The sequence below is a fragment of the Hemiscyllium ocellatum genome, chromosome 18 (genome assembly GCF_020745735.1).
Source record: "Hemiscyllium ocellatum isolate sHemOce1 chromosome 18, sHemOce1.pat.X.cur, whole genome shotgun sequence".
NCBI classification, from domain to species: domain Eukaryota; kingdom Metazoa; phylum Chordata; class Chondrichthyes; order Orectolobiformes; family Hemiscylliidae; genus Hemiscyllium; species Hemiscyllium ocellatum.
Window position 1 is genome coordinate 8,553,966 of NC_083418.1, and position 21,812 is coordinate 8,575,777.

The 21,812-nt window shown below is 47.5% G+C and overlaps 1 protein-coding gene across 1 annotated transcript in view; it reads right to left on the reverse strand.

The window, feature by feature from the left end:
- Positions 1-3,933: 3,933 nt before the first annotated feature.
- fbxo3 (F-box protein 3) overlaps positions 3,934-21,812 on the reverse strand; it is a 53,268-nt gene continuing 35,389 nt past the window's right edge. Inside the window, exons 9-11 of the mRNA XM_060838677.1 lie at positions 14,307-14,422; positions 11,606-11,796; positions 3,934-4,316 (exon numbers count right to left, since the gene is read on the reverse strand). Coding sequence (XP_060694660.1) covers positions 4,197-4,316; positions 11,606-11,796; positions 14,307-14,422 — 427 coding nt within the window. The 3' untranslated portion in view covers positions 3,934-4,196. The remainder of the gene's footprint in view (positions 4,317-11,605; positions 11,797-14,306; positions 14,423-21,812) is intronic.

Genomic DNA, 21,812 nt, shown 5'->3' on the forward strand with positions numbered 1-21,812 from the left:
GAGATTGAGGGGGGACCTGATTGAAGTTTACAAAATCATGAAGGGTATAGACAGGGTGGATAGAGACAAGCTTTTTCCCAGGGTGAAGGATTCAATAACAAGAGGTCACGCTTTCATGGTGAGAGGTGGAAAGTTTAAGGGGGATACACGCGGCAAGTACTTCACACAGAGGATGGTGGGCGTTTGAAACACGTTGCCAGCAGAGATGGTAGAGGTAGGTACGGTAAATTCATTTAAGATGCATCTGGACAGATGCAAGAGTAGGTGGGGAGCAAAGGGATACAAATGCTTAGGAATTGACTGACAGGTTTAGACAGTAGATTTGGATCGGCTCAGGCTTGGAAGGCCGTAGGGCCTGTACCTGGGCTGTAAATTTTCTTTGTTCTCTCTTTGTTCTATCCAGCCTCTCCCTATAGCTCAAATCCTCCAACCCTGGCAAACATCATTATAAATCCTTTCTGAACCCTGTCAAGGGATACAGGATAGCCAGGAGGGAGCTGAAGAGAGCGAAGAGAGGGCATGAAAAATCTTTGCCGGGTAGGATCAAGGATAACCCCAAGGCCTTTTATGCGTATGTGAGAAATATGAGAATGACGAGAACGCGGGGAGATCAAATCATGGACAGTAGTAGGAGACTGTGTATTGAGTCCGAAGAGATAGGAGAGGTCTTGAATGAGTACTTTTCTTCAGTATTTACAAATGAGAGGGACCGTATTGCTGAAAAGGAGTGTATGAAATGGACTGGTAAGCTAGAAGAGATACTTGTTAGGAAGGAAGATGTGTTGGGCATTTTGAAAAACTTGAGGATAAACAAGTCCCCCGGGCCTGACGGGATATATCCTAGGATTAGGTGGGAATCAAGAGAGGAAATTGCAGAACCGTTGGCAATGATCTTTTCGTCTTCACTGTCAATGGGGGTGGTGCCAGGGGACTGGAGAGTGGCAAATGTGCCCCTGTTCAAAAAAGGGAATAGGGATAACCCCGGGAATTACAGGCCAGTTAGTCTTACTTCGGTGGTAGGCAAAGTAATGGAAAGGGTACTGAGGGATAGGATTTATGAGTATCTGGAAAGACACTGCTTGATTAGGGACAGCCAGCACGGATTTGTGAGGGGTAGGTCTTGCCTTACAAGTCTTATTGAATTCTTTGAGGAGGTGACCTAGCATGTGGATGAGGGTAGAGCAGTGGATGTAGTGTACATGGATTTTAGTAAGGCATTTGATAAGGTGCCCCATGGTAGGCTTATGCAGAAAGTCAGGAGGCATGGGATAGTGGAAAGTTTGGATAGAGAACTGGCTAACCGGTCGAAGTCAGAGAGTGGTGGTAGATGGTAAATATTCTGTCTGGAGCCCAGTTACAAGTGGAGTTCCGCAGGAATCAGTTCTGGGTCCTCTGCTGTTTGTAATTTTTATTAATGACTTGGAAGAGGGAGTCGAAGGGTGGGTCAGTAAATTTGCAAACGATACAAAGATTGGTGAAGTTGTGAATAGTGAGGAGGGCTGTTGTTGGCTGCAAAGGGACTTAGATATGATGCAGAGTTGGGCTGAGGAGTGGCAGATTGAGTTCAATCCTGTCAAGTGTGAGGTTGTCCATTTTGGAAAGACAAATAAGAATGCAGAATACAGGGTTAACGGTAGGGTTCTTAGTAAGGTGGAGGAACAGTGGGATCTTGGGGTCTATGTTCATAGCTCTTTGAAAGTTGCCACTCAGATGGATAGAGCTTGTAAGAAGGCCTGTGGTGTATTAGCGTTCATTAGCAGAGGGATTGAATTCAAGAGTCGTGAGGTGATGTTGCAGCTGTATAGGACCTTGGTAAGGCCACAATTGGAGTACTGTGTGCAGTTCTGGTCGCCTCACTTTAGGAAAGATGTGGAAGCTTTGGAGAGGGTGCAGAGGAGATTTACCAGGATGTTGCCTGGAATGGAGAATTGGTCGTATGAGGATAGATTGAGAGTGCTAGGCCTTTTCTCATTGGAACGGCGAAGGATGAGATTTATTAGATGATATGGGGAATAGATGGAGTAGACAGTCAGAGACTTTTTCCCCGGGTACAACAGAGTGTTACAAGGGGACATAAATTTAAGGTGAAGGTTCAAAGGTATGGGGGGATGTCAGGGGTAGGTTCTTTACCCAGAGAGTGGTGGGGGCGTGGAATGCACTGCCTGTGGGAGTGGCAGAGTCAGAATCACTGGTGACCTTTAAGCGGCAATTGGATAGGTACAAGGATAGGTGCTTAAGCTAGGACAAATGTTCGGCACAACATCGTGGGCCGAAGGGCCTGTTCTGTGCTGTGTTGTTCTACATTCTATGTTCTATGTAAGTTTCATAACATCTCCAATAGGTGGGAGACCAGAATTGCTCTCCATATTCCAAAAGTGGCCTAACCAACGCCCTATACAGCCACAACATGACCTCCCAATTCCGACACGTGAGGCTCGGACCTCAACAAAGGCTCCCACAGTAAAAAGGAAAGTGCTAATGTTTCGGCTGGATTGCTGGGAATATCTGCAATCTTTACAGATAGTGATCTCAGTTTAACAGCCTCAGCTTCAGGGATCCAGGCCCTTGCCTGTCTCTTGTTTGAGCAAACCGGATCCCATGGCTTTTCCCCATAGTTATTTGTTCATAGAATTCCTACAATGTGGAAGCTGGCCATTCAGCCCATCATGACCACACCAATCTCCCAAACAGCATCCCACCCAGACCTACCCTTCTATCGTTCCCTGCAATTACCATGGCTATCTCACCTTCCGTGCACCTCCATGGATACTCGGAACAATTTAGCACGCTGAGCCTGTCCAGCTTATTGGGATCAGCTTTGCCTCTGCCAGGCGGGCGCACTCAGGCTGGCTGCCCGGCAAATCAGAGGGTCAACCGCAGAGCTAGACCATCGCAAGAGGTGGGTGCTGTGGAAGCCAGTTGGGAATCAGCAAAATGGCCGGTGAATTATCTAAACTGTTTGCCCATTTCCATCTTGTAGGCTTCCAGTCCATTTCCAATGCCACTGCTGGGAAACCTGCCTGGATTCAGAGCACAACTCAACTCATGGAAAGCTTAGCTAGAGAATAAAATGGTTTTAAGCAGTGTCCTGAAGCAAAGGGAGAGGAGGGGGTGAGACGTCTAAAGGGCTTCAGCCCCAGACAGCTGAAGGCACAACCTCCAGTGCTGGAAACAAGCTCGAGAGATTCTCGAGGGATTGACAGGCCACAGAGTTAGCTTGCAATAAGCGTTATTCATGTGCCTTAGCATTGCACATCCCTCGAGTTAACTTTACAGTTCCCACGAATCACTGAAGTGAGTGTACATCCTCTCAATGCATCGTGAAGAGAGAGCGAAGTGCTTTTTGTACGACATGTAGCCCAGATTGGAAAGAGCTTGCTCAAAATGGATTGCAATCTAACATCTGTGTGAATTTAACTTGGCAATGGTTGCTGTTCCTCTGATGGTAAAATTGTACTTGCTGAATTCTCCAAATGGCAATCTTCATTCAAGCTATCAGTGTGTCACACAATAACATGCTGGCAATGTGCATATCATATCAAATCGTCATTAATAGAGGCCCTCTTGGGAGTGTGTCTCCTCTGCTCAGTCCTTGTTCCACAGTGTGCAGTTCCTAACCAAGAGGACAGAGTGAGAACTGCAGATGCTGAAGAGTCAAAGTTATAAGTGTGGCTCTGGAAAAAGCATAGCAGGTCAGGCAGCATCTGAGGAGCAGGACAGTCGACATTTTGGGCATAAACCCTTCTTCAGTCCTTAACGTATAGTTCACCTGGACCCCATTGATGGAGCACATTCGCTTGGAGCCACCATCCCAGGTGTCCTGATGAAGAAAAGATGAAAATGTTTGCATCCTCCACATCTGATATCCAGTTGTGCTGATTGCTGAACTAGTTCCAATCAAATATTACATCCACAAGGAAACAAATCTCAACCTTCAGAAATTAAACACTGTGCATTTATTCTCTTCAAAGCTGTTCTACAACAAAATCTGGTAAGTTAAAGGAGCGAGAAGTCCTGAGTAGCTGCTCTGAGAGTTTGCACAGTCAACCTGAGTCCTGTGTTACAAACAGGTGCAGTCAGAATCACACAACTTGTCGCAAAGTTGCAGGGCAAAAACAACTAAAAGAAATTAGATTGCAACATCAACGGCTTACAGGAAAACAGCTTGCTGAGAATCGTTCGATTGCTAATCCACTTCAGGTGTGACGGGGACAACGGCCCATAGCTGGAGGGAAATTCCCAAAGAGATTGGGGTTGAGGTCTCTGCTATTGGACGGAGTTGGGCTGTCATTTGAGGGATCATGACTGTACCCAATCTGTAGATTGCAAAACAAACAAAAAGAGATTCAAATCAACAACTGGATTAACACTTCAATCCTGCCTGCACTTCTGTGTTGAGCCTGCAGCACGATGGTCAGGATCAAACCTATTGGAAAAGGAAGGGTTTGCTGGGTTACAGTGGGAGAGGGTGGCACTAGATACATTGCCAACTTCGAAAGTGACAATATAGGATGGATTGAATAGTTGCTCCTCTCCATCCACTGCTGGAATTATTTGTTCCTTCTGCAAAATCACCACTGAATAGTCACAAATCACACTGGACAAAGTATTTGGGCACAGTGGTAGGCACTGCTGCCTCAGAGCATCAGGGACTTGGGTTTAATTCCACCCTGGGGCAATTGCTTGATGGCATTTGCACCCTCTCCCAGTGTTTATGTGGATTTCCACTAGATGCTCTAGTTTCCTCCCATCATCCAAAGATGCGCAGGTTAGGTGTACTGGCCATGCTAAAGTGTCCATAGTGTTCAAGGATGTATAGGTTATGTCTATTAGATTAGATTCCCTGCAGGATGGAAACAGGCCATTTGGCCCAACAAGTCCTCACTAATGCACCTAACACAATGGACAATTTAGCATGGCTAATTCACCTAACCCTGCACATCTTTGGAGTGTGGGAGGAAACCAGAGGGCCCGGAGGAAATCCACACAAACATGGGGAGAATGTGCAAACTCCACACAGACAGTCGCCTGAGGCGGGAGTCGAACCCAGGTCCCTGGTGCTGAGTGCTCACCACTGTGCCGTCCACAAAAGCCATGGAAAATGTAGGGTTACAGGGAAAGGTTAGGGATGACAGGTCCGGGTGGGATGCTCTTTGGAGAGTCAGGGGGACTTGTTGGGCTCACTGGCCTGTTTCCACACTGCAGGGAAACTGTGTGAGGTAAGGGCGCACTACAGAATGGAGGGTTGGGTTGGGGTGGGGCAGGGCGGAAGTGGGGGGTGCAAACAAAGTGAAGTCCAGCACTGACAGGGTGGGGTGTCAGGATCCTGGACCATCAGACCTCAGGGTCGAGGTAGGCCATGCAGTCAGAGTTTGCTCTGCTTTCACTGAAGCAGGAGCACTTCAAAGGCTTGAGATTTCAAATAAACCTGTTACGACTATAACGTGGTGTCATGTGGCTTCTGACTCTGCAATCCTTGTAAGGAAGGGTCACTGGACTCAAAACATTAATTCTGCTTTCTCTCCATAGATATTACCAGACGTGTTCCATTTCTCCAGCAATTTCTAATTGTCTTCCCTTTTCCACCCTGAACCTGGATGCTAACTTCTTGTCATTCATGAAGGATTTCTTGGATAAGCACATGGATGATGATTGGATAGTTCACAGGTCAGCACAAAACATTGAGGGCCGAAGGGCCTGTTCTGCGCTGTATTATTCTATGTTCGAAGTTCTATGACTCCCAAATCCCCCTGTTCGTAGCTTTCTGGGCCTTTCACCATTTAAATAATATTCAAGCTCCCTTGCTCTTGCCAAAATAGATAATGTCACATTTTTCCACAATATAGTCTATCTGCAAAGCTTTTGCACACTTGTCCATATCCCTTGTAGACTCTTTGTGACACCCTCACTGTTTGCTTTCCACCTATTTTTTGTGGTTTCCAGAAACTTTGCAAGAGGACATTCACTTTCCTTATCAAAGCAACGATAGCCATTGTGAGTAATTGTGCCTACTGCCTCTCCATCAGTTGCTTAAAAAAAAACATGCTCCTTCTGAAACATTGCCATTGAATATTCACAAAGTGCCCTGGAAGAAAGTACATGTGGGGTGGGGGAGCACAGAGTTAGGATTGAGCATTGGGATGAGGGCGCGGGGTCGGGGGAGGCTGCACATGAAGGGAGCAAGCAAGATGGGGTCCAGCGCTGAGGGGGACAAACCTGAGGACTAGGAGTAGTTGACATTTTGGTCAAGGAGGACAAAGGCATTGATTAATAGTGGAAAACTAGACTACAAAAGGAAGCTTGTGGGGAACACACAAGCTCTACGGCAATGTGAAGACAAAAAGGTAGTGAATATGAGCCTCACTGTCAGAGTAAGGCGAAGTTAGAATGGGGATCAAAAAGATTGCATACCAATTTATCTAGGCTTTGCTCTGCCTTCACAAAGGAGGACACACATAACATCCCAAAAACTTTATAGTGGAAAGAACCAAATTAAATCATTCTGAACTGGGAAATGGTGTTGAGGAAACCGATGGGTTTAAAGGCTGACAAATTCCAAGGACCTGATCACCTACATCCCAGCATGTTTCCTAAAGTTGATTTAAAATTGTGATGGCGTTGGTGGTTATTTTTCCGGATTAATCTTTTAGGTAGTACCTTACTGAAAGCCATCCAAAGGTCCACTCTAATAGTTACATCCTCAAAACATTTCAGTAGATGTGTAAACCATAGATGTCTTTTTGTAAATCTACACTGACTCTGTCTGACCCTGCCACTGTTTTCCAAGTGATCTGCTATTAGTTCTTTTCGTAGAATCAGATAGTGCAGAAAATGAAAGGAAGCCAATCAAGTCCATACCAACAAACCTGCACTAGTCCCACTGTCCTGCACTAGGTACATACCATTGAATGAGATGACATTTCAAGAGCTTATTGAAATCCCCTCTAAACTTCCTTCCTTTCACCTTAAAATTATACCCAAGGGAAATTGTTACTTTTTATCCATTCTGTCCGTACCCCGCAATCATATACAGCCCAGTCAGGTTCCCCCCTTAACTTTCTCTGTTCCAAAGAAAGCAACTTATCCAACATCTTGTAATAGCTGAAATGCACCATCCCAGGCAACATCCTGATGAATCTCCTATGCACCCCCTCCAGTGCAATCACATCCTTCCTATAGTGTGGTGAACAGAACTGCACACAATACTCCAGCAGTGGCTCCAACACAATCTCTTCTCTTTCATAACCTCTGCCTCAAATGATGAAGGCAAATGCTTCGTGTGCCTTCTGAACTACTTTCCTTGCTGACTTTCACCTTCACGGGTTTGTGGATGAGCACCCCAAAAATCCCTCTCAATCTCCTACTGTCTTGCCATTCATTGTGTACTCCCTTGTCTTGTTACTTCTATTTTCTCACATTTATCAGGGTTAAATTCTATCTGCCACAGATCTGCCCATCTGACCAATCCATTAATATTCTCTGTACCCTAACACCTTTTTCCTCACTGTCAACCACTCAGCCAATTTTCTGGGCCATTGGCAAATTTACTTATCACTCCTCTCCAATTCTCCTTGACATCATTTATCAATGTCACAAATTATAAGGGACCCAGCACTGATCCTTAGGGCATGCTGCTGCACACTGGAAACCCAGTCTCACAAACAGCCTTCCACCATCACTCTGTCTCCTGTCACTAAGCCAATTTTGGATCCAATTTGCCAAGACATAAGACCATAAGACATTAGGTTATTTGACGCATCGAGTCTGTTCCACCAATCAATCATGTCTGATAAGTTTTTCAACCCCATTTTCCCATTTCCTCCCTGTAACCTTTGATCCCCTTGACAATCAAGAACATATCTATCGCTGTTTTCAATATACTTAATGACCACAGTCTACTGTGGCAATGAATTCTACAGATTCACCACTCTGTGGCTTAAGAAATTTCTCCTGATCTCCATTCTAAAAGGTTTTCCCTTTCCTCAAAGACGGTACCCTCGGGTTCTCGTCTCTCCTGCTAGAGACGAGCATTCCCCAGCATTCACTCTGGTCTGACCATTTAGTATTCTGAAAGTTTCAATCGAATCCCCCCCCCTCATCCTGCTACACTCCATCGAGTATAGTCCCACCGTGCTCAAACCTTCCTCTCATATGTTTAGCTCTTCATTCCTGGGATCATTCTCGTGAACCTCCTCTGGACCCACTCCAGGGCCAATACATCTTTCCTGAGGTATGGGGCCCAAAATTGCTCACAATACTCTAAATGTGCTCTGACCAGTCTTATAAAGCTTCAGAAGTACAGTCATAGAGTCATAGAGATGTACAGCATGGAAACAGACCCTTCAGTCCAACCCGTCCACACCAATCAGATATCCCAACACAATCTAGTCCTACCTGCCAGCACCCGACCCATAAACCCTCCAAACAAAATAGATTTTGTCTATTTGTCCTATCCATGACCCTCATAATTTTATAAACCTTATAAGGTCACCCCTCAGCCTCCAACGCTCCAGGGAAAACAGCCCCAGCCTAATCAGCCTCTCCCTGTAGCTCAAATCTTCCAACCCTGGCAACATCCTTATAAATCATTTCTGAACCCATTTCAAGTTTCACAACATCTTTCTGATAGGAAGGAGACACGAACCGTACGCAATATTCCAACAGTGGTCCAACCAATGTCCTGTACAGCCGCAACATGACCTCCCAACTCCTATACTCAATACTCTGACCAATTAAGGAAAGTATACCAAACACCTTCTTCACTATCCTATCTACCTGTGACTCCACTTTCAAGGAGCTATGAACCTGCACTCCAAGGTCCCTTTGTTCAGCAACACTCCTTAGGACCTTACCATTAAGTGTATAAGTCCTGCTAAGATTTGCTTTCCCAAAATGCAGCACCTCGCATTTATCTGAATTAAACTCCATCTGCCACTTCTCTGCCTATTGGTCCATCTGGTCAAGATCCTGTTGTAATCTGATGTAACCCTCTTCGCTGTTCACTAAACCGCCAATTTTGGTATTATCTGCAAACGTACTAACTGTACCCCTTGTGCTCGCATCCAAATCATTTACATAAATGACAAAAAGTAGAGGAATCAGCACCGATCCTTGTGGCACTCCACTGGTCACAGGTCTCCAGTCTGAAAAAACTACTCTACACCATCACCCTCTGTCTTCTACCTTTGAGCCAGTTCTGTATCCAAATGGCTAGTCCTCCCTTGTCGAACGCCTTACCGAAATCCATATAGATCACATCTACCACTCTGCCCTCATCAATCTTCTTTGTTACTTCATCAAAAAACTCAATCAAGTTTGTGAGACATGATTTCCCACGCTCAAAGCCATGTTGACTATCTCTAATCAGTCCTCGCCTTTCCAAATACATGTACATCCTGTCCCGCAGGATTCCCTCCAAAACTTGCCCACCACCAATGTCAGGATCGCTGGTCTATAGTTCCCTGGCTTGTCCTTACCACCCTTCTTAAACAGTTGCACTACATTAGCCAACCTCCAGTCTTCCGGCACCTCGCCTGTGACTATCGATGATACAAATATTTCAGCAAGAGGCCCAGCAATCGCTGCTCTAGCTTCCCACAGAGTTCTAGGGTACACCTAAACAGGTCCTGGGGATTTATCCACCTTTATGCATTTCAAGACATCCAGCACTTTGTCCTCTGTAATTTGGACATTTTGCAAGGTGTCAACATCTATTTCTCTTAAAATTATATCTTCCATATCATTTTCCACAGTAAATACTGATGCAAAATACTCATTTAGTATCTCCCCCATTTTCTGTGACTCCACACAAAGGCCGCCTTGCTGTTCTTTGAGGTGCTCTATTTTCTCCCTAGTTACCATTTTGTCCTTAACATATTTGTAAAAACCCTTTGGATTCTCCTTAATTCTATTTGCTAAAGCTATCTCATGTTCCCTTTTTGCCCTCCCGATTTCCCTCTGAAGTATACTCCTAGTACCTTTCTCCTCTTCTAAGGATTCACTCGATCTATCCTGTCTATACCTTACATATGCTTCCTTCTTTTTCTTAACCAAACTCGCAATTTCTTTAGTCATCCAGCATTCCTTATACCTGCCAGCCTTTCTTCTCACCCTGACAGGAATATACTTTCTCTGGATTTTTGTTATCTCATTTCTGAAGGCTTCCTATTTTCCAGCAGTACCTTTACCTGCGAACATCTGCCCACATTCAGCTTTCGAAAGTTCTTGCCTATTACCGTCAAAATTGGCCTTTCTCCAGTTTCGAACTTCAATTTTTAAATCTGGTCACATCCCTGCTATTACATTCTAGTCCTCTCAAGATGAATGACAACATTGTGTTTGCCATCCTAACTACTGCAAATTTACCTTGAGAGAATCTTGGACTCGGACTCTCAAGTCCCTTTGCACTTCAGATTTCTGAATTTTCTCTCCATTTAGAAATTAGTCCAAGCTGCTATTCTTCCTACCAAAGTGCATGACCTCACACTTTCCCATGACCCTCTTCTGACCAAGTTACGATGACTATCCCTGATCAAAACATTGCTTCTCTAAATGAAGAGTTATCTCTTCTACAGAATTTGCTTTGATAGTTTCTGGACGACTGACATGAGATTCAGTGGTCTGTAATTCCTGGTCCATCCCCACCAACGTTCTGTAAAGTAGAATCACAGTAACAGTCCTCTAGTCATTCCATACACGTGAAAAAGTTTACTCTGCATGAAAAAATTGCCCTTACGTCTTTTTTATATCTTTCCCCCCTCACCCTAAACCTCTGCCCTCTAGTTCTGGACTACCCCACGCCAGGAAAAAGACTTTGTCTATTTATCCTATCCATCCCCTCATGATTTTATAAACCTCTATACAGTCACCCCCTCAGCCTCGAACACTCCAGGGCAAGCAGCCCCAGCCTATTCAACTTCTCCCTATAGCTGAAATCCTCCAGCCCTGGCAACATCTTTGTAAATCTTTTCTAAACCCTTTCAAGTTTCACAACATCTTTCCGATAGGAAGGAGACCAGAATTGCAATATTCCAACAGTGGTCTAAACCAACATCCTGTACAGCCACAACATGACCTCCCAACTGCTGTACTCAATACTCTGACCAAACGCCTTCTTCACTATCCTATCTACCTCCGACTCCACTTTCGAGGAGCTTTGAACTTGCAAACCAAGGAACACTCCCTAGGACCTTACCATTAAGAGTCCTGCTAAGATTTCCTTTCCCAAAACACAGCACCTCACATTTATCTAAATTAAACTCTATCTTCCAACTCAACCATTTGAAAATTTCGGTCAGGCCCCCTATAATTTCTTACCTCCCCGCCCACAGTAGCACACTAATACCTCCCAATTCCCACCATCAATCTGTTTAAGAACCGAATTCTGTACCTACATTTGCCAGCTCCTGAGCAAAGATGAACACACCCTCCCTGCAATCATTATCGAGTAATCTGCACCCTCACTCAAACTCCCCTCTGTACTACTCATCCTCCACTCAATCGTTTTCTCTATTAAGCGCCCATGCACTCAACAGTCGTCTCCCCTGTTTTCAATCAGATTGGATGATGATTGCATTTTGACATTGTGATGGAGATGGTCACTCACCTGGTGAGCAGGTGGCACTCGCTGCGGCGGGCAGACCATACAGAACCTTGGGATAGTAACGTTGAAGGTGCTTCTGTGTTTGGAAAGATAGTGGAAGGTGTAGTAACCTTCCATATAACCCGAGGCAGTGGTGAAGGTGGTGCAGCTGGTGTACTCGTGCACCGTACCAGGGCGCAGCACAGGGAATTCACCTGGAGGACAGAGAGAGAGAGAGAGAGAAAGTGAGAGAGACAACAGAAAAGAAAAAAAAAAGAGAATGAGAGAGAACCTCAGACTAAATGGAACAATATGAGGAGTGAGACGGGGGGGGGGGGTAAACGCAGAAAGGGATTATGGGGAGCCAAGAGTGGAGGATACCAGGGGTTGGCTGGAGAGATGGAAACCAGAGAGGGGGGTGGCGGTGGCAGGTGACTAAGGACCCAGGGATGGATGTTCAGGCAGAGATGGGCAGAGAGACAGGAATGTAGGGCAGGTTAGAGAGACAGAATGGCGTGGCCTAGAATGATAGAAACTTGACGGGGAGCAGGGGAAGGCTAGAGAGAGAGAGAGAGAGAGAGACAGAGATGGGGTGGCGGGAAGGAAGCAGAGAGACAGAGATGGGGTGGTGGGCAGGAAGCCGAGAGACAGAGATGGGGGGAGTGGGCAAGAAGCCAAGAGACAGAGATGGGGTCAGACACCGTCCGCACCCGGCTAGACACCGCCCGCACCCGGCCAGACACCCAGACACCGCCCGCACCCGGCCAGACACCGCCCGCACCCGGCCAGACACCCAAACACCGCCCGCACCCGGCCAGACACCCAAACACCATCCACACCTGGCCAGACGCCGCCTGCCCCAGCCAGACACCGCCCGCCCCAGCCACACACCCAGACACCACCCGCACCTGGCCAGACGCCGCCTGCCCCAGCCAGACGCCGCCTGCCCCAGCCAGACACCCAGACACCGCCTGCCCCAGCCAGACACCCAGACATCGCCCGCCCCAGCCAGACACCGCCCACCCCAGCCAGACCCCCAGACACCGCCCGCCCCAGCCAGACCCACAGACACCGCCCACCCTAGCCAGACACCGCCCGCCCCAGCCAGATACCCAGACACCACCCGCACCCGGCCAGACGCCCAGACACCGCCCGCACCTGGCCAGACGCCGCCTGCCCCAGCCAGACACCCAGACACCACCCGCACCTGGCCAGACGCCGCCTGCCCCAGCCAGACACCACCCGCACCTGGCCAGACGCCGCCTGCCCCAGCCAGACGGCCAGACGCCGCCTGCCCCAGCCAGACACCCAGACATCGCCCGCCCCAGCCAGACACCGCCCGCCCCAGCCAGACACCCATACACCGCCCGCCCCAGCCAGACACCGCCCGCCCCAGCCAGACACCCAGACACCGCCTGCCCCAGCCAGACACCGCCCGCCCCAGCCAGACCCCCAGACACCGCCCACCCTAGCCAGACACCGCCCGCCCCAGCCAGACCCCCAGACACCGCCCGCCCCAGCCAGGCCCCCAGACACCGCCCGCCCCAGCCAGACCCCCAGACACCGCCCGCCCCAGCCAGACGCCGCCCGCCCCAGCCAGACGCCGCCCGCCCCAGCCAGACACCGCCCGCCCCAGCCAGACCCCCAGACACCGCCCACCCCAGCCAGACCCCCAGACACCGCCCGCCCCAGCCAGACGCCGCCCGCCCCAGCCAGACGCCGCCCACCCCAGCCAGACATCGCCCGCCCCAGCCAGACCCCCAGACACCGCCCGCCCCAGCCAGACACCGCCCGCCCCAGCCAGACACCGCCCGCCCCAGCCAGATACCCAGACACCGCCCGCCCCAGCCTGACCCCCAGACACCGCCCGCCCCAACCAGATACCCAGACACAGCCCGCACCCAGCCAGACACCCAGACGCTGCCCGTCCCAGCCAGACACCCAGACGCTGCCCGTCCCAGCCAGACACCCAGACGCTGCCCGTCCCAGCCAGACACCCAGACGCTGCCCGTCCCAGCCAGACACCCAGACGCTGCCCGTCCCAGCCAGACACCCAGACGCTGCCCGTCCCAGCCAGACACCCAGACGCTGCCCGTCCCAGCCAGACACAACCCACACCAGCCAGACACCCAGACACCACCCGCACCTGGTTAGACACCCAGACACTGTCCGCCCCAGCCAGACACCCAGACACAGCCCACACCAGCAAAACACATAGGCACTGCCCACTCCCCAATTCGCAGATACTGCTGACTCCCCAACCATTAGATGTGGAGAAGATTTCTTCAGCCAGTAGATGCTGAACTCACCACCACAGAAGGCTGTGAAGGTCAAGTCATTGACTGTATTCAAGACAGATGGAGTGGTTCTTAATTACTAAGTGGATCGAAAGTCATAGGATGAAGGCAAGAGAATAATGTTTCTCAACACATCAGCCATGAATCAATGTCAGAACAGACTCAATGGGCTGAATGCCTATTTCTGCTCCTATATCGTATGGCCTATGGTCACACACTCACCCGATACCTCGACAGAGCCCACATACAGGCACTGCTGACACCCCAAAAAATGCAGCCCAGACAATGTCCACAGCACCGCAACAAAAGTCCTTGCAGAAGTATCTTGCTCCCAAAGTCCTCCCAGTCTGCACCCAAAGTCCTGGTCCCTTTCTTCCACACCTCCATCAGTTCCCAAGCTCCCACCACCAAGCTCAATCACTTCATACCCACTACACCAGGACCCTGGACCTCCTCCACATCGCCATTTGCATTGGTTATTTTCCAGTACCGACTGTCCAACTGACAGGCATTATCTGGTGAGGCATCCTCCACCATTTCAATCCTGTAGTGAGAGAGAGCGCACAGAAATTAACATGAGTCAATAAGAATGGCCTTGAAGTTAGTCAAAACTATGGACCAAAGTATTCTAACTCAAAATCAGAGCAAACATCAATAATTAAAAATCATAACTGATGGCACAGGACAATATTGAGGGAGTCTTCAGTGAGCTTTAGCAACTTATTTCTGTATAAACTGTGTGTTTTTTTTAAATTTCCCTGGGGTCGGGGAGCCCAGACTAAAGGGCATAGGTTTAGGGTCCGAGGGGAAAGATATAAAAGAGACCTAAGGGGCAACTTTTTCAAGCAGAGGGTGGTACATGTATGGAATGAGCTGCCAGAGGAAGTGGTGGAGGCTGGTACAGTTGCAACATTTAAAAGGCATCTGGATGGATATATGAATAGGAAGGGTTTGGAGGGATATGGGCAGGTGCTGGCTGGTGGGACTAAATTGGGCTTGGATATCTGGTCGGCATGGATGGGTTGGACCGAAGGGTCTTTTCCATGCTGTACATCTCTGTGACTCTATTGTAGGCGTCACTGATAGGAAAGCATTCATTTCCATTCTCTACTTGCCCAGAGGATGGATGAAGTTAATATGTTTTGATTCACAGTTATGCGTAGGCCAGACTGGGTAAGGACGGTAGATTTCTTTCTTGATAAGTATGTAAGAGAACCAGATGGATGGTATTTTTAAAATGACAATTGACAACACTTAACATGGCCTTGTCAGAGCATGCATTCAATAATTTAGCAAACTCTGAATAAATGAAAAATAAGTGTTCATAAAATAATTCTTTAATAAGTCTTCAGTGATTTCTCTTCCGTTCGTTTGTCTAATGAATAGAGAATTGGCAGGACATGTCAATCTCACAGAACACACAATTAAGCAGTTCCTATGGTATAGTGCCAAGGCTGAAAATAGTATATTACTGATAATGGTCAGCCCGCAGTTTCAAACTTGTATTGCCTGAAGCCAACCTGAGGCGCCTTGATAATTTTTCAGATGCATTTCTTTCAACCGAGGATGCAATGAGGTGGGGAGCCAAGTGACCATAACAGAGCCCAAATAATCTGCTGAGCAGCGTTTTGCTGAGCATGTTATCTGATAACAACATTAAAGAACCCTTTCATCACTTTACTCATGATGTTCGTGTGCAGGACATCCTTGAACAATGTTCCACATTGTTGAGTTCAAGTGTTGTAACTGTCCGGGAACAGCTTGGCTAGAGTGCTGTTTAGTTCCAGAGCACACACCTTCATTACTATTGTTAAAATATAGTTGGGATCACTGTATTTGCAGTCTCCAGTATTCTCAGCCATTTCTTGATTAAACATGGAGTGAAGTGAATTGGCTGAAGACTGGTATCAGGGAAGAGACGAAGGCATAGTGGGATGGTCGCAGCTCTAGCAATCTTTAGATCCAAGAAATGTTCTGGGGACCTGAATTTGAATCCTACCAGGACAAACGATGGAATTTGAATTCAACAATATCTGGAATTAAACATTTGAAAATAATGACCATTGCCGATGGTCATTAAAGCAAATCTGGTTCACTAATTTAGCGAAGGAAATTTTCCATCAATATCTGGTTGGCCTACATGTGACTTAAGATAAACAGCAATGTTGTTGATTCTTAACAGCTCTCAAAAATGATTAGGCAAGGACTCAACTGGATCAAGCTGCTAGAAAGTATCAAAAAGGAGAGATCTCCTGGCATTGACTTCAGCACCAAAAATGATTTCAAACACTGCTGACCTGCAAAGCCTTCCTTACTAATATCTGCAGGCCAATGCCACAATCCCAAAATAAGGACAGCTTCTCACAGACTAGTCAAGCAACAATCTGACATAGTCATACTCATGGAATCGTACCTTACAGACATTATCCCAGACACCACCATCATTATCCCTCGATATGTCCTGTCCCACTGTCACAGAGCACTCAGCAGAGATGGCAATACCTTGTTATACAGTTGGATGGTAGTCGTCTTGGGAGTCCTCAGCACTGATTCCAGACTTCATGAAGTCTCATGCCATCAGGTTAAATCTAGGCACGGAAACCTCCTACTGATTACCATGCACTCTCCCTCAGCTGACAGATCAGTACTCCTCCATATTGAACATTAGGAGGAAGCACGGAGGGTGGCAAGAGTGCTAAATGCACTGTCGATTTCCACCACCAACAGTGGCTTAGGACCTAACTAGCTCAAGATTAGATTACTTATAGTGTGGAAACAGGCCCTTCGGCCCAACAAGTCCACACCGACCCGCTGAAGCACAACCCACCCGCACCCCTATATTTACCCCTTACCTAACACTACGGGCAATTTTAGCATGACCAATTCACCTGACCCGCACATCTTTGGACCATGGGAGGAAACCGGAGCACCCGGAGGAAACCCACGCAGACACGGGGAGAACGTGCAAAATCCACACAGTCAGTCGCCTGAGTCGGGAATTGAACCCGGGTCTCAGGCGCTGTGAGACAGCAGTGCTAACCACTGTGCCACCGTGCCGCCCACGCTCAAGGACATAGCTGCTAGGCAGGGTCTGCAGCAAGTAGCACAGGAATCAATAAAAGGGAAAAACGTATTTAGATTAGATTAGATTAGATTCCCTACAGTGTGGAAACAGTTCCTTCGGCCCAACAAGTCCATACCGCCCCTCCGGAGAGTAACCCACCCAGACCCTCTGCCTAATGCACCTAACACTATGGATAATTTTAACATGGTTAATTCACCTGACCTGCACATTTTTGGACTGTGGGAGGAAACCGGAGTCCAGAGGAAACTCACACAGACATAGGGAGAACGTGCAAACTCCATACAGTCGCTCAAAGCTAGAATCGAACCTAAGTCCCTGGTGCTATGAGACATCAGTGCTAATCACTGAGCCACCATGCCACTCTTTGACCTCATCCTCACGAATCTGCCAGTTGCAGGTGGGTCCATGACAATACTGCTAAGAGTGACAACCATGCCAGCCTCATGGACACAAACTCCCAGCATCACATTTTAGCTACCCTTGTACAAAACGGGAAAGACTTCAAACAGATCGAACAACTCGAGACTGAGCATCCTGTGGGCCATTGACAGCAGCAGAATCACACTGCAGCACAATCCACAACCTCGGCCTGGCGTTTTCCACACTCCACCAACACTACCAGGTTAGGAGATAAATGCTTTTTTTTTAATTTCAAAATTTAAATTTAAATTTTAAAAAATCAGCAGCTAGACCAGCATTAATTGCCCATCCCTAACTGGCAAGATTCGATCACATTGCTTTAGGTCTGGAGTCATACGTAAGCCAGAGCAGGTGAGGAGAATGGTTTTCTTCCCTATAGGACATCAACAAACCAGATGGGTTTTTCCAATAATCGAGAATGGTTTCATGGTCATCAATAAATACTTAATCTCAGATTTTTATGGGATTCAAATTCAACCATCTGCTGTGACAGGATTTGAACCCAGGTTCCGAGAAGATTACCTGGGTCTCTGGATTAACAGCCCAACGATAATGCCAGTAAGCCAGTGCCTCCCAAATTCAATGAACAGTGCAGGAGGTCATGCCTGTAGGAGCACTACACATGGTGAAGCAATCAAACAAGACTACCTGCATGCTAAACAGGATTGTCAGACCAGATGGGCAGAACTAAGTGATCCTACAAAACATAGAGTCAGAGGTTTACAGCATGGTAACAGTCTCTTCAGCCCAACATGCCCATGCTGCCCAATTTTCACAATTAAACTAGCCCCATTTGCCTGCAGTTGATCCACATCCCTCCATACCCATTCCATCTATGTACCTGTCTGAATGTTTCTTAAATGAGCAAACTGTACTACCTTCCACCACTAGCTCTGTTCCAGACACTTGCCACCCTCTGTGTGAAAACAATTGCCCCTGTGGACCCTTTTGTATCTTTCCCGTTTCACCTAAAACCTATGCCCTCCAGACTCCCTGCCATGGAAAAAGCTGTGGGCTATCTGCCTTAAATATGTCTCTCATGATTTTATAGATCTCTGTAAGGTCACCCCCAGTTTCCTAAACTTCAGTGAAAAAAATCACAGCCTATCTGACCTCTCCTTATAGCTCAAATCTTCCAGTCCAGGCAGCATCCAAGTAAATGTTTTCTGAATGCTTTTTAGTTTAATAATATCCTTTCTATAGGGCAACCAGGATTGCAGGCAGTACTCCAAATGTGGTGACTTATATAGCTGTAACAAGATGTCCCAACTCAACGTTCTGACAGATGAAAGCAAGTATGTCGAAAGCCTTTTTCACCATCCTGTCTACCTGTGACTCCACTTTGAAGAAGCTAGGAACCTGTACCCCGAGATCGCTGTTCAATAACACTCCCCAGTGCCCAGTTGATTGACTGTATCAGTCTAGGCCTCACCTGACCCACCAAAATGCAATACCTTGCATTTATCTAAATGGAGCTCCACTTGCCATTCCACGGCGCACCGACCCAGTTAAACAAGATCTCACTGCATTCCCAGATAACATTCTTCACTGTCCACTGTACCACCAATCTCAGTGTCATCCACCAATTTACTAACTATACCTCCTAAATTCTCATCCAAATCATTTATATACATTATGGATAACAGTAGACCCAGTATATTAAAAAAAAGACCCTCTACCACTACCCTCCATCTTCTACCATCAAGGCAATCTTTGTATCCGGAGTCAATAGATAGATGGTTAGAAAAGCGCAGCAGGTCAGACAGCATCTGAGATGCAGGAAGGTCAATGTATCTGACCGAAACCTTCTGTCAAGACTGGGGAAGGGGAGCCGAAAATTAAATTGGGGGTGGGGGGCAGTTGGTGAGATGATGGTAGTTGGATGCAGTTAGGAGTTATTGTAATTAATCAGTGGGAAGAGTGGAGCCAATAAGTGACCAGGAAGCTCAGGTCAGGTCAGGGAGTTGAGAGGGAGGCTAGGATTGGAGAGATTTTGAAGCTGGTGAAGTCAACATTGAAGCCACTGGGCTGTTAACTCCCCAGGTGAAGTATAAGTTCACTCTGACTGTGGAGGAGACCAAGGATGGACATGTTGCCAGGGAATGGGAGGGGCAATTAAAATGGATAGCAACAGGAAGGTCCCAGTTGGTTGATGTGTGACAGCACAGGTGCTCCACGAACCAGTCCCTGAGTCGGTGTTTGGTCTCCCTGATATAGAGGAGACCACATCAGGAGCAACTGATATAGAAGATCAGGTCGGACGAAGTGCAGGTCAAACTCTGATGAATCTGGAAGGCTTGTTTGGGGTCTTCGACACAAGTCACAGTGGAGGTGTAGGTGCAGGTGGTGTACCTCTTGCAATTGCAATGAAAGGTACACGGTGTGGTGGAGAAGTTGTGGGGAGCGTAGAGTTGATAAGGGAGATGCAGAGTGAACAGTCCCTGCAGAAAATGGACAGGGGTGGAGAAGGAAATATCGTTCTGATGGTGAGGTCTGATTGAAGGTGACGGAAATGTCAGAGGATGCTGCACTGGATTCGGAGGTTGGTGGGGTAGTACATGAGGACTAAGCGGTCTCTATCCTTATTGTTGGGAGAAGGGGGTCTGAGGACAGAAGTGTGGGAAATGGAAGAGATGCAGTTGAAGGCATCCTCAAATACTGAGAAGGGGAAACTACGGTCCCTAAAGTAAGAGGATATCGCGGAGGTCCTGAAATAGAATGCTTCATCCTGGGAGATGTGGCAGAGGTAGAGGAATTGAGAGGATGGGATAGCATTTTTGCAGCAGGAGAGAAGAGATGTAGTTGAGGGTGTTGTGGGAGTCAGTGGATTGGAAGTGGATGCGAGTGGTGAGTCGATTTCTGGAGATGGAGATGGAGACGGAGAGGCCCAGGAAGGGGAGGGAGGTGTTGGAAACAATCCGGGGGTGAATTTGAGGTGGGGTGGAAGGTGTTAGCTAATTTGGTGAACTGCTCAAGGTCCTCATGGGAGGTTGAGGCAGCGCCGATGTAGCTATCAATGTATCAAATAAAGAGATGAGGTCTGGGGCCGGTGTGCTTGTAGAAGAGGGACAGTTCCACAAATCCTACAAAGAGACAGGCCCATGTTGGGTGCCCACAACCACTACTTTGGTTTGCAGGAAGTGCGAGGAGTCAAACGAAAAATTGTTGAGGAAGAGGACCAATTCTGCCAAGCAAATGAGTGTGTCAGTGGAGGGTCTGCTTGGGCCTACGAGAGAGGAAGTAGTGGAGAGCTTTTAGGCTCTCCGTGTCGGGGATACAGGTGTAAAGGGCTTGTACGTCTGTGGTGAAGTTGAGGTGTTGGGGGCTGGGGAATTGAAAGTTTTGGAACAGGTAGAGGGCATGGGTAGTGTCACCTGCATTCCTACCTGGATCCAACTATCACCATCCCACCTACCCTCTCCATAGCCCCAACCCCTTCACTCCATTTACTTCTGGGCTCCCTTCTCCCGTCCTGACAAAGGGTTTCGTTCCAGAATGTTGGCTTTGCAGCTCCTCAGATTTGTCTGATCTGTTGTGCTTTTCCAGCCTCACATCTATTGACTCTGACTTCTAGCATCTGCAATCCTCACTGTTTCCAATTTTGTATCCATTTGGTTAGCTCTTCCTGAATCCTATGAGATTTAACCTTACTCAACACCTTACCATGTGGTAACTCATCAAAGGCCTCGTTAAAGTTCACATAGTCGACATCTATCACATTGGCCTCATCTACTTTCTTGGTCACCCCTTCAAAAAACCTCAAATCCATGAGACATGATTTCCCACATGCAAAGTCACGTTGACTATCCCCAAATGAACCTCTCCAGATGCCTGTAGATTCCCCTCTAACAACTAACCCACCCCATATGTTAGGCTCATCAGTGTGTAGTTCCCAGACATTTCCCAACAACCTTTCTTAAATACCGACACAATATCAGCCAACTTCCAATCTTCCTGCACTTCACCAGTGGCTGCCATTGATACAAATGTCTCCGCTAGAGGCCCTGCAATTTCCTCTCTAGCCTCCCACAAAGTCCTAGATGCACTTCATCAGGTCCTGGGGATTTACCTACCTTAATGTGTTTTAAGACTGCCAGCGCCTCCTCTTCTATGTGGACTCTCTTCAACACATCACTATATTTCCCCAAGTTTCTCAACACTAAATACTGGCACAAATTATTCATTTAGGATCTTACCCATCTCTTGCGACTCCACACTCAGACAGCCTTGTTGATCTTTAAGAGGCCCTACTGTCTCCCTAGTTACTCTTATGCATTCACGTACCTGGAGAATCTCTTCGGGATTCTCCTATATCCTGTCTGCTAAAGCCATCTTATAGCCCCCCCCGACTGCTCTTAGTTGTACACTGACACCCTCTATACTACTCAAGCAATTTGCTTGCTTCCAACTCCCTATACATGTCATCTGC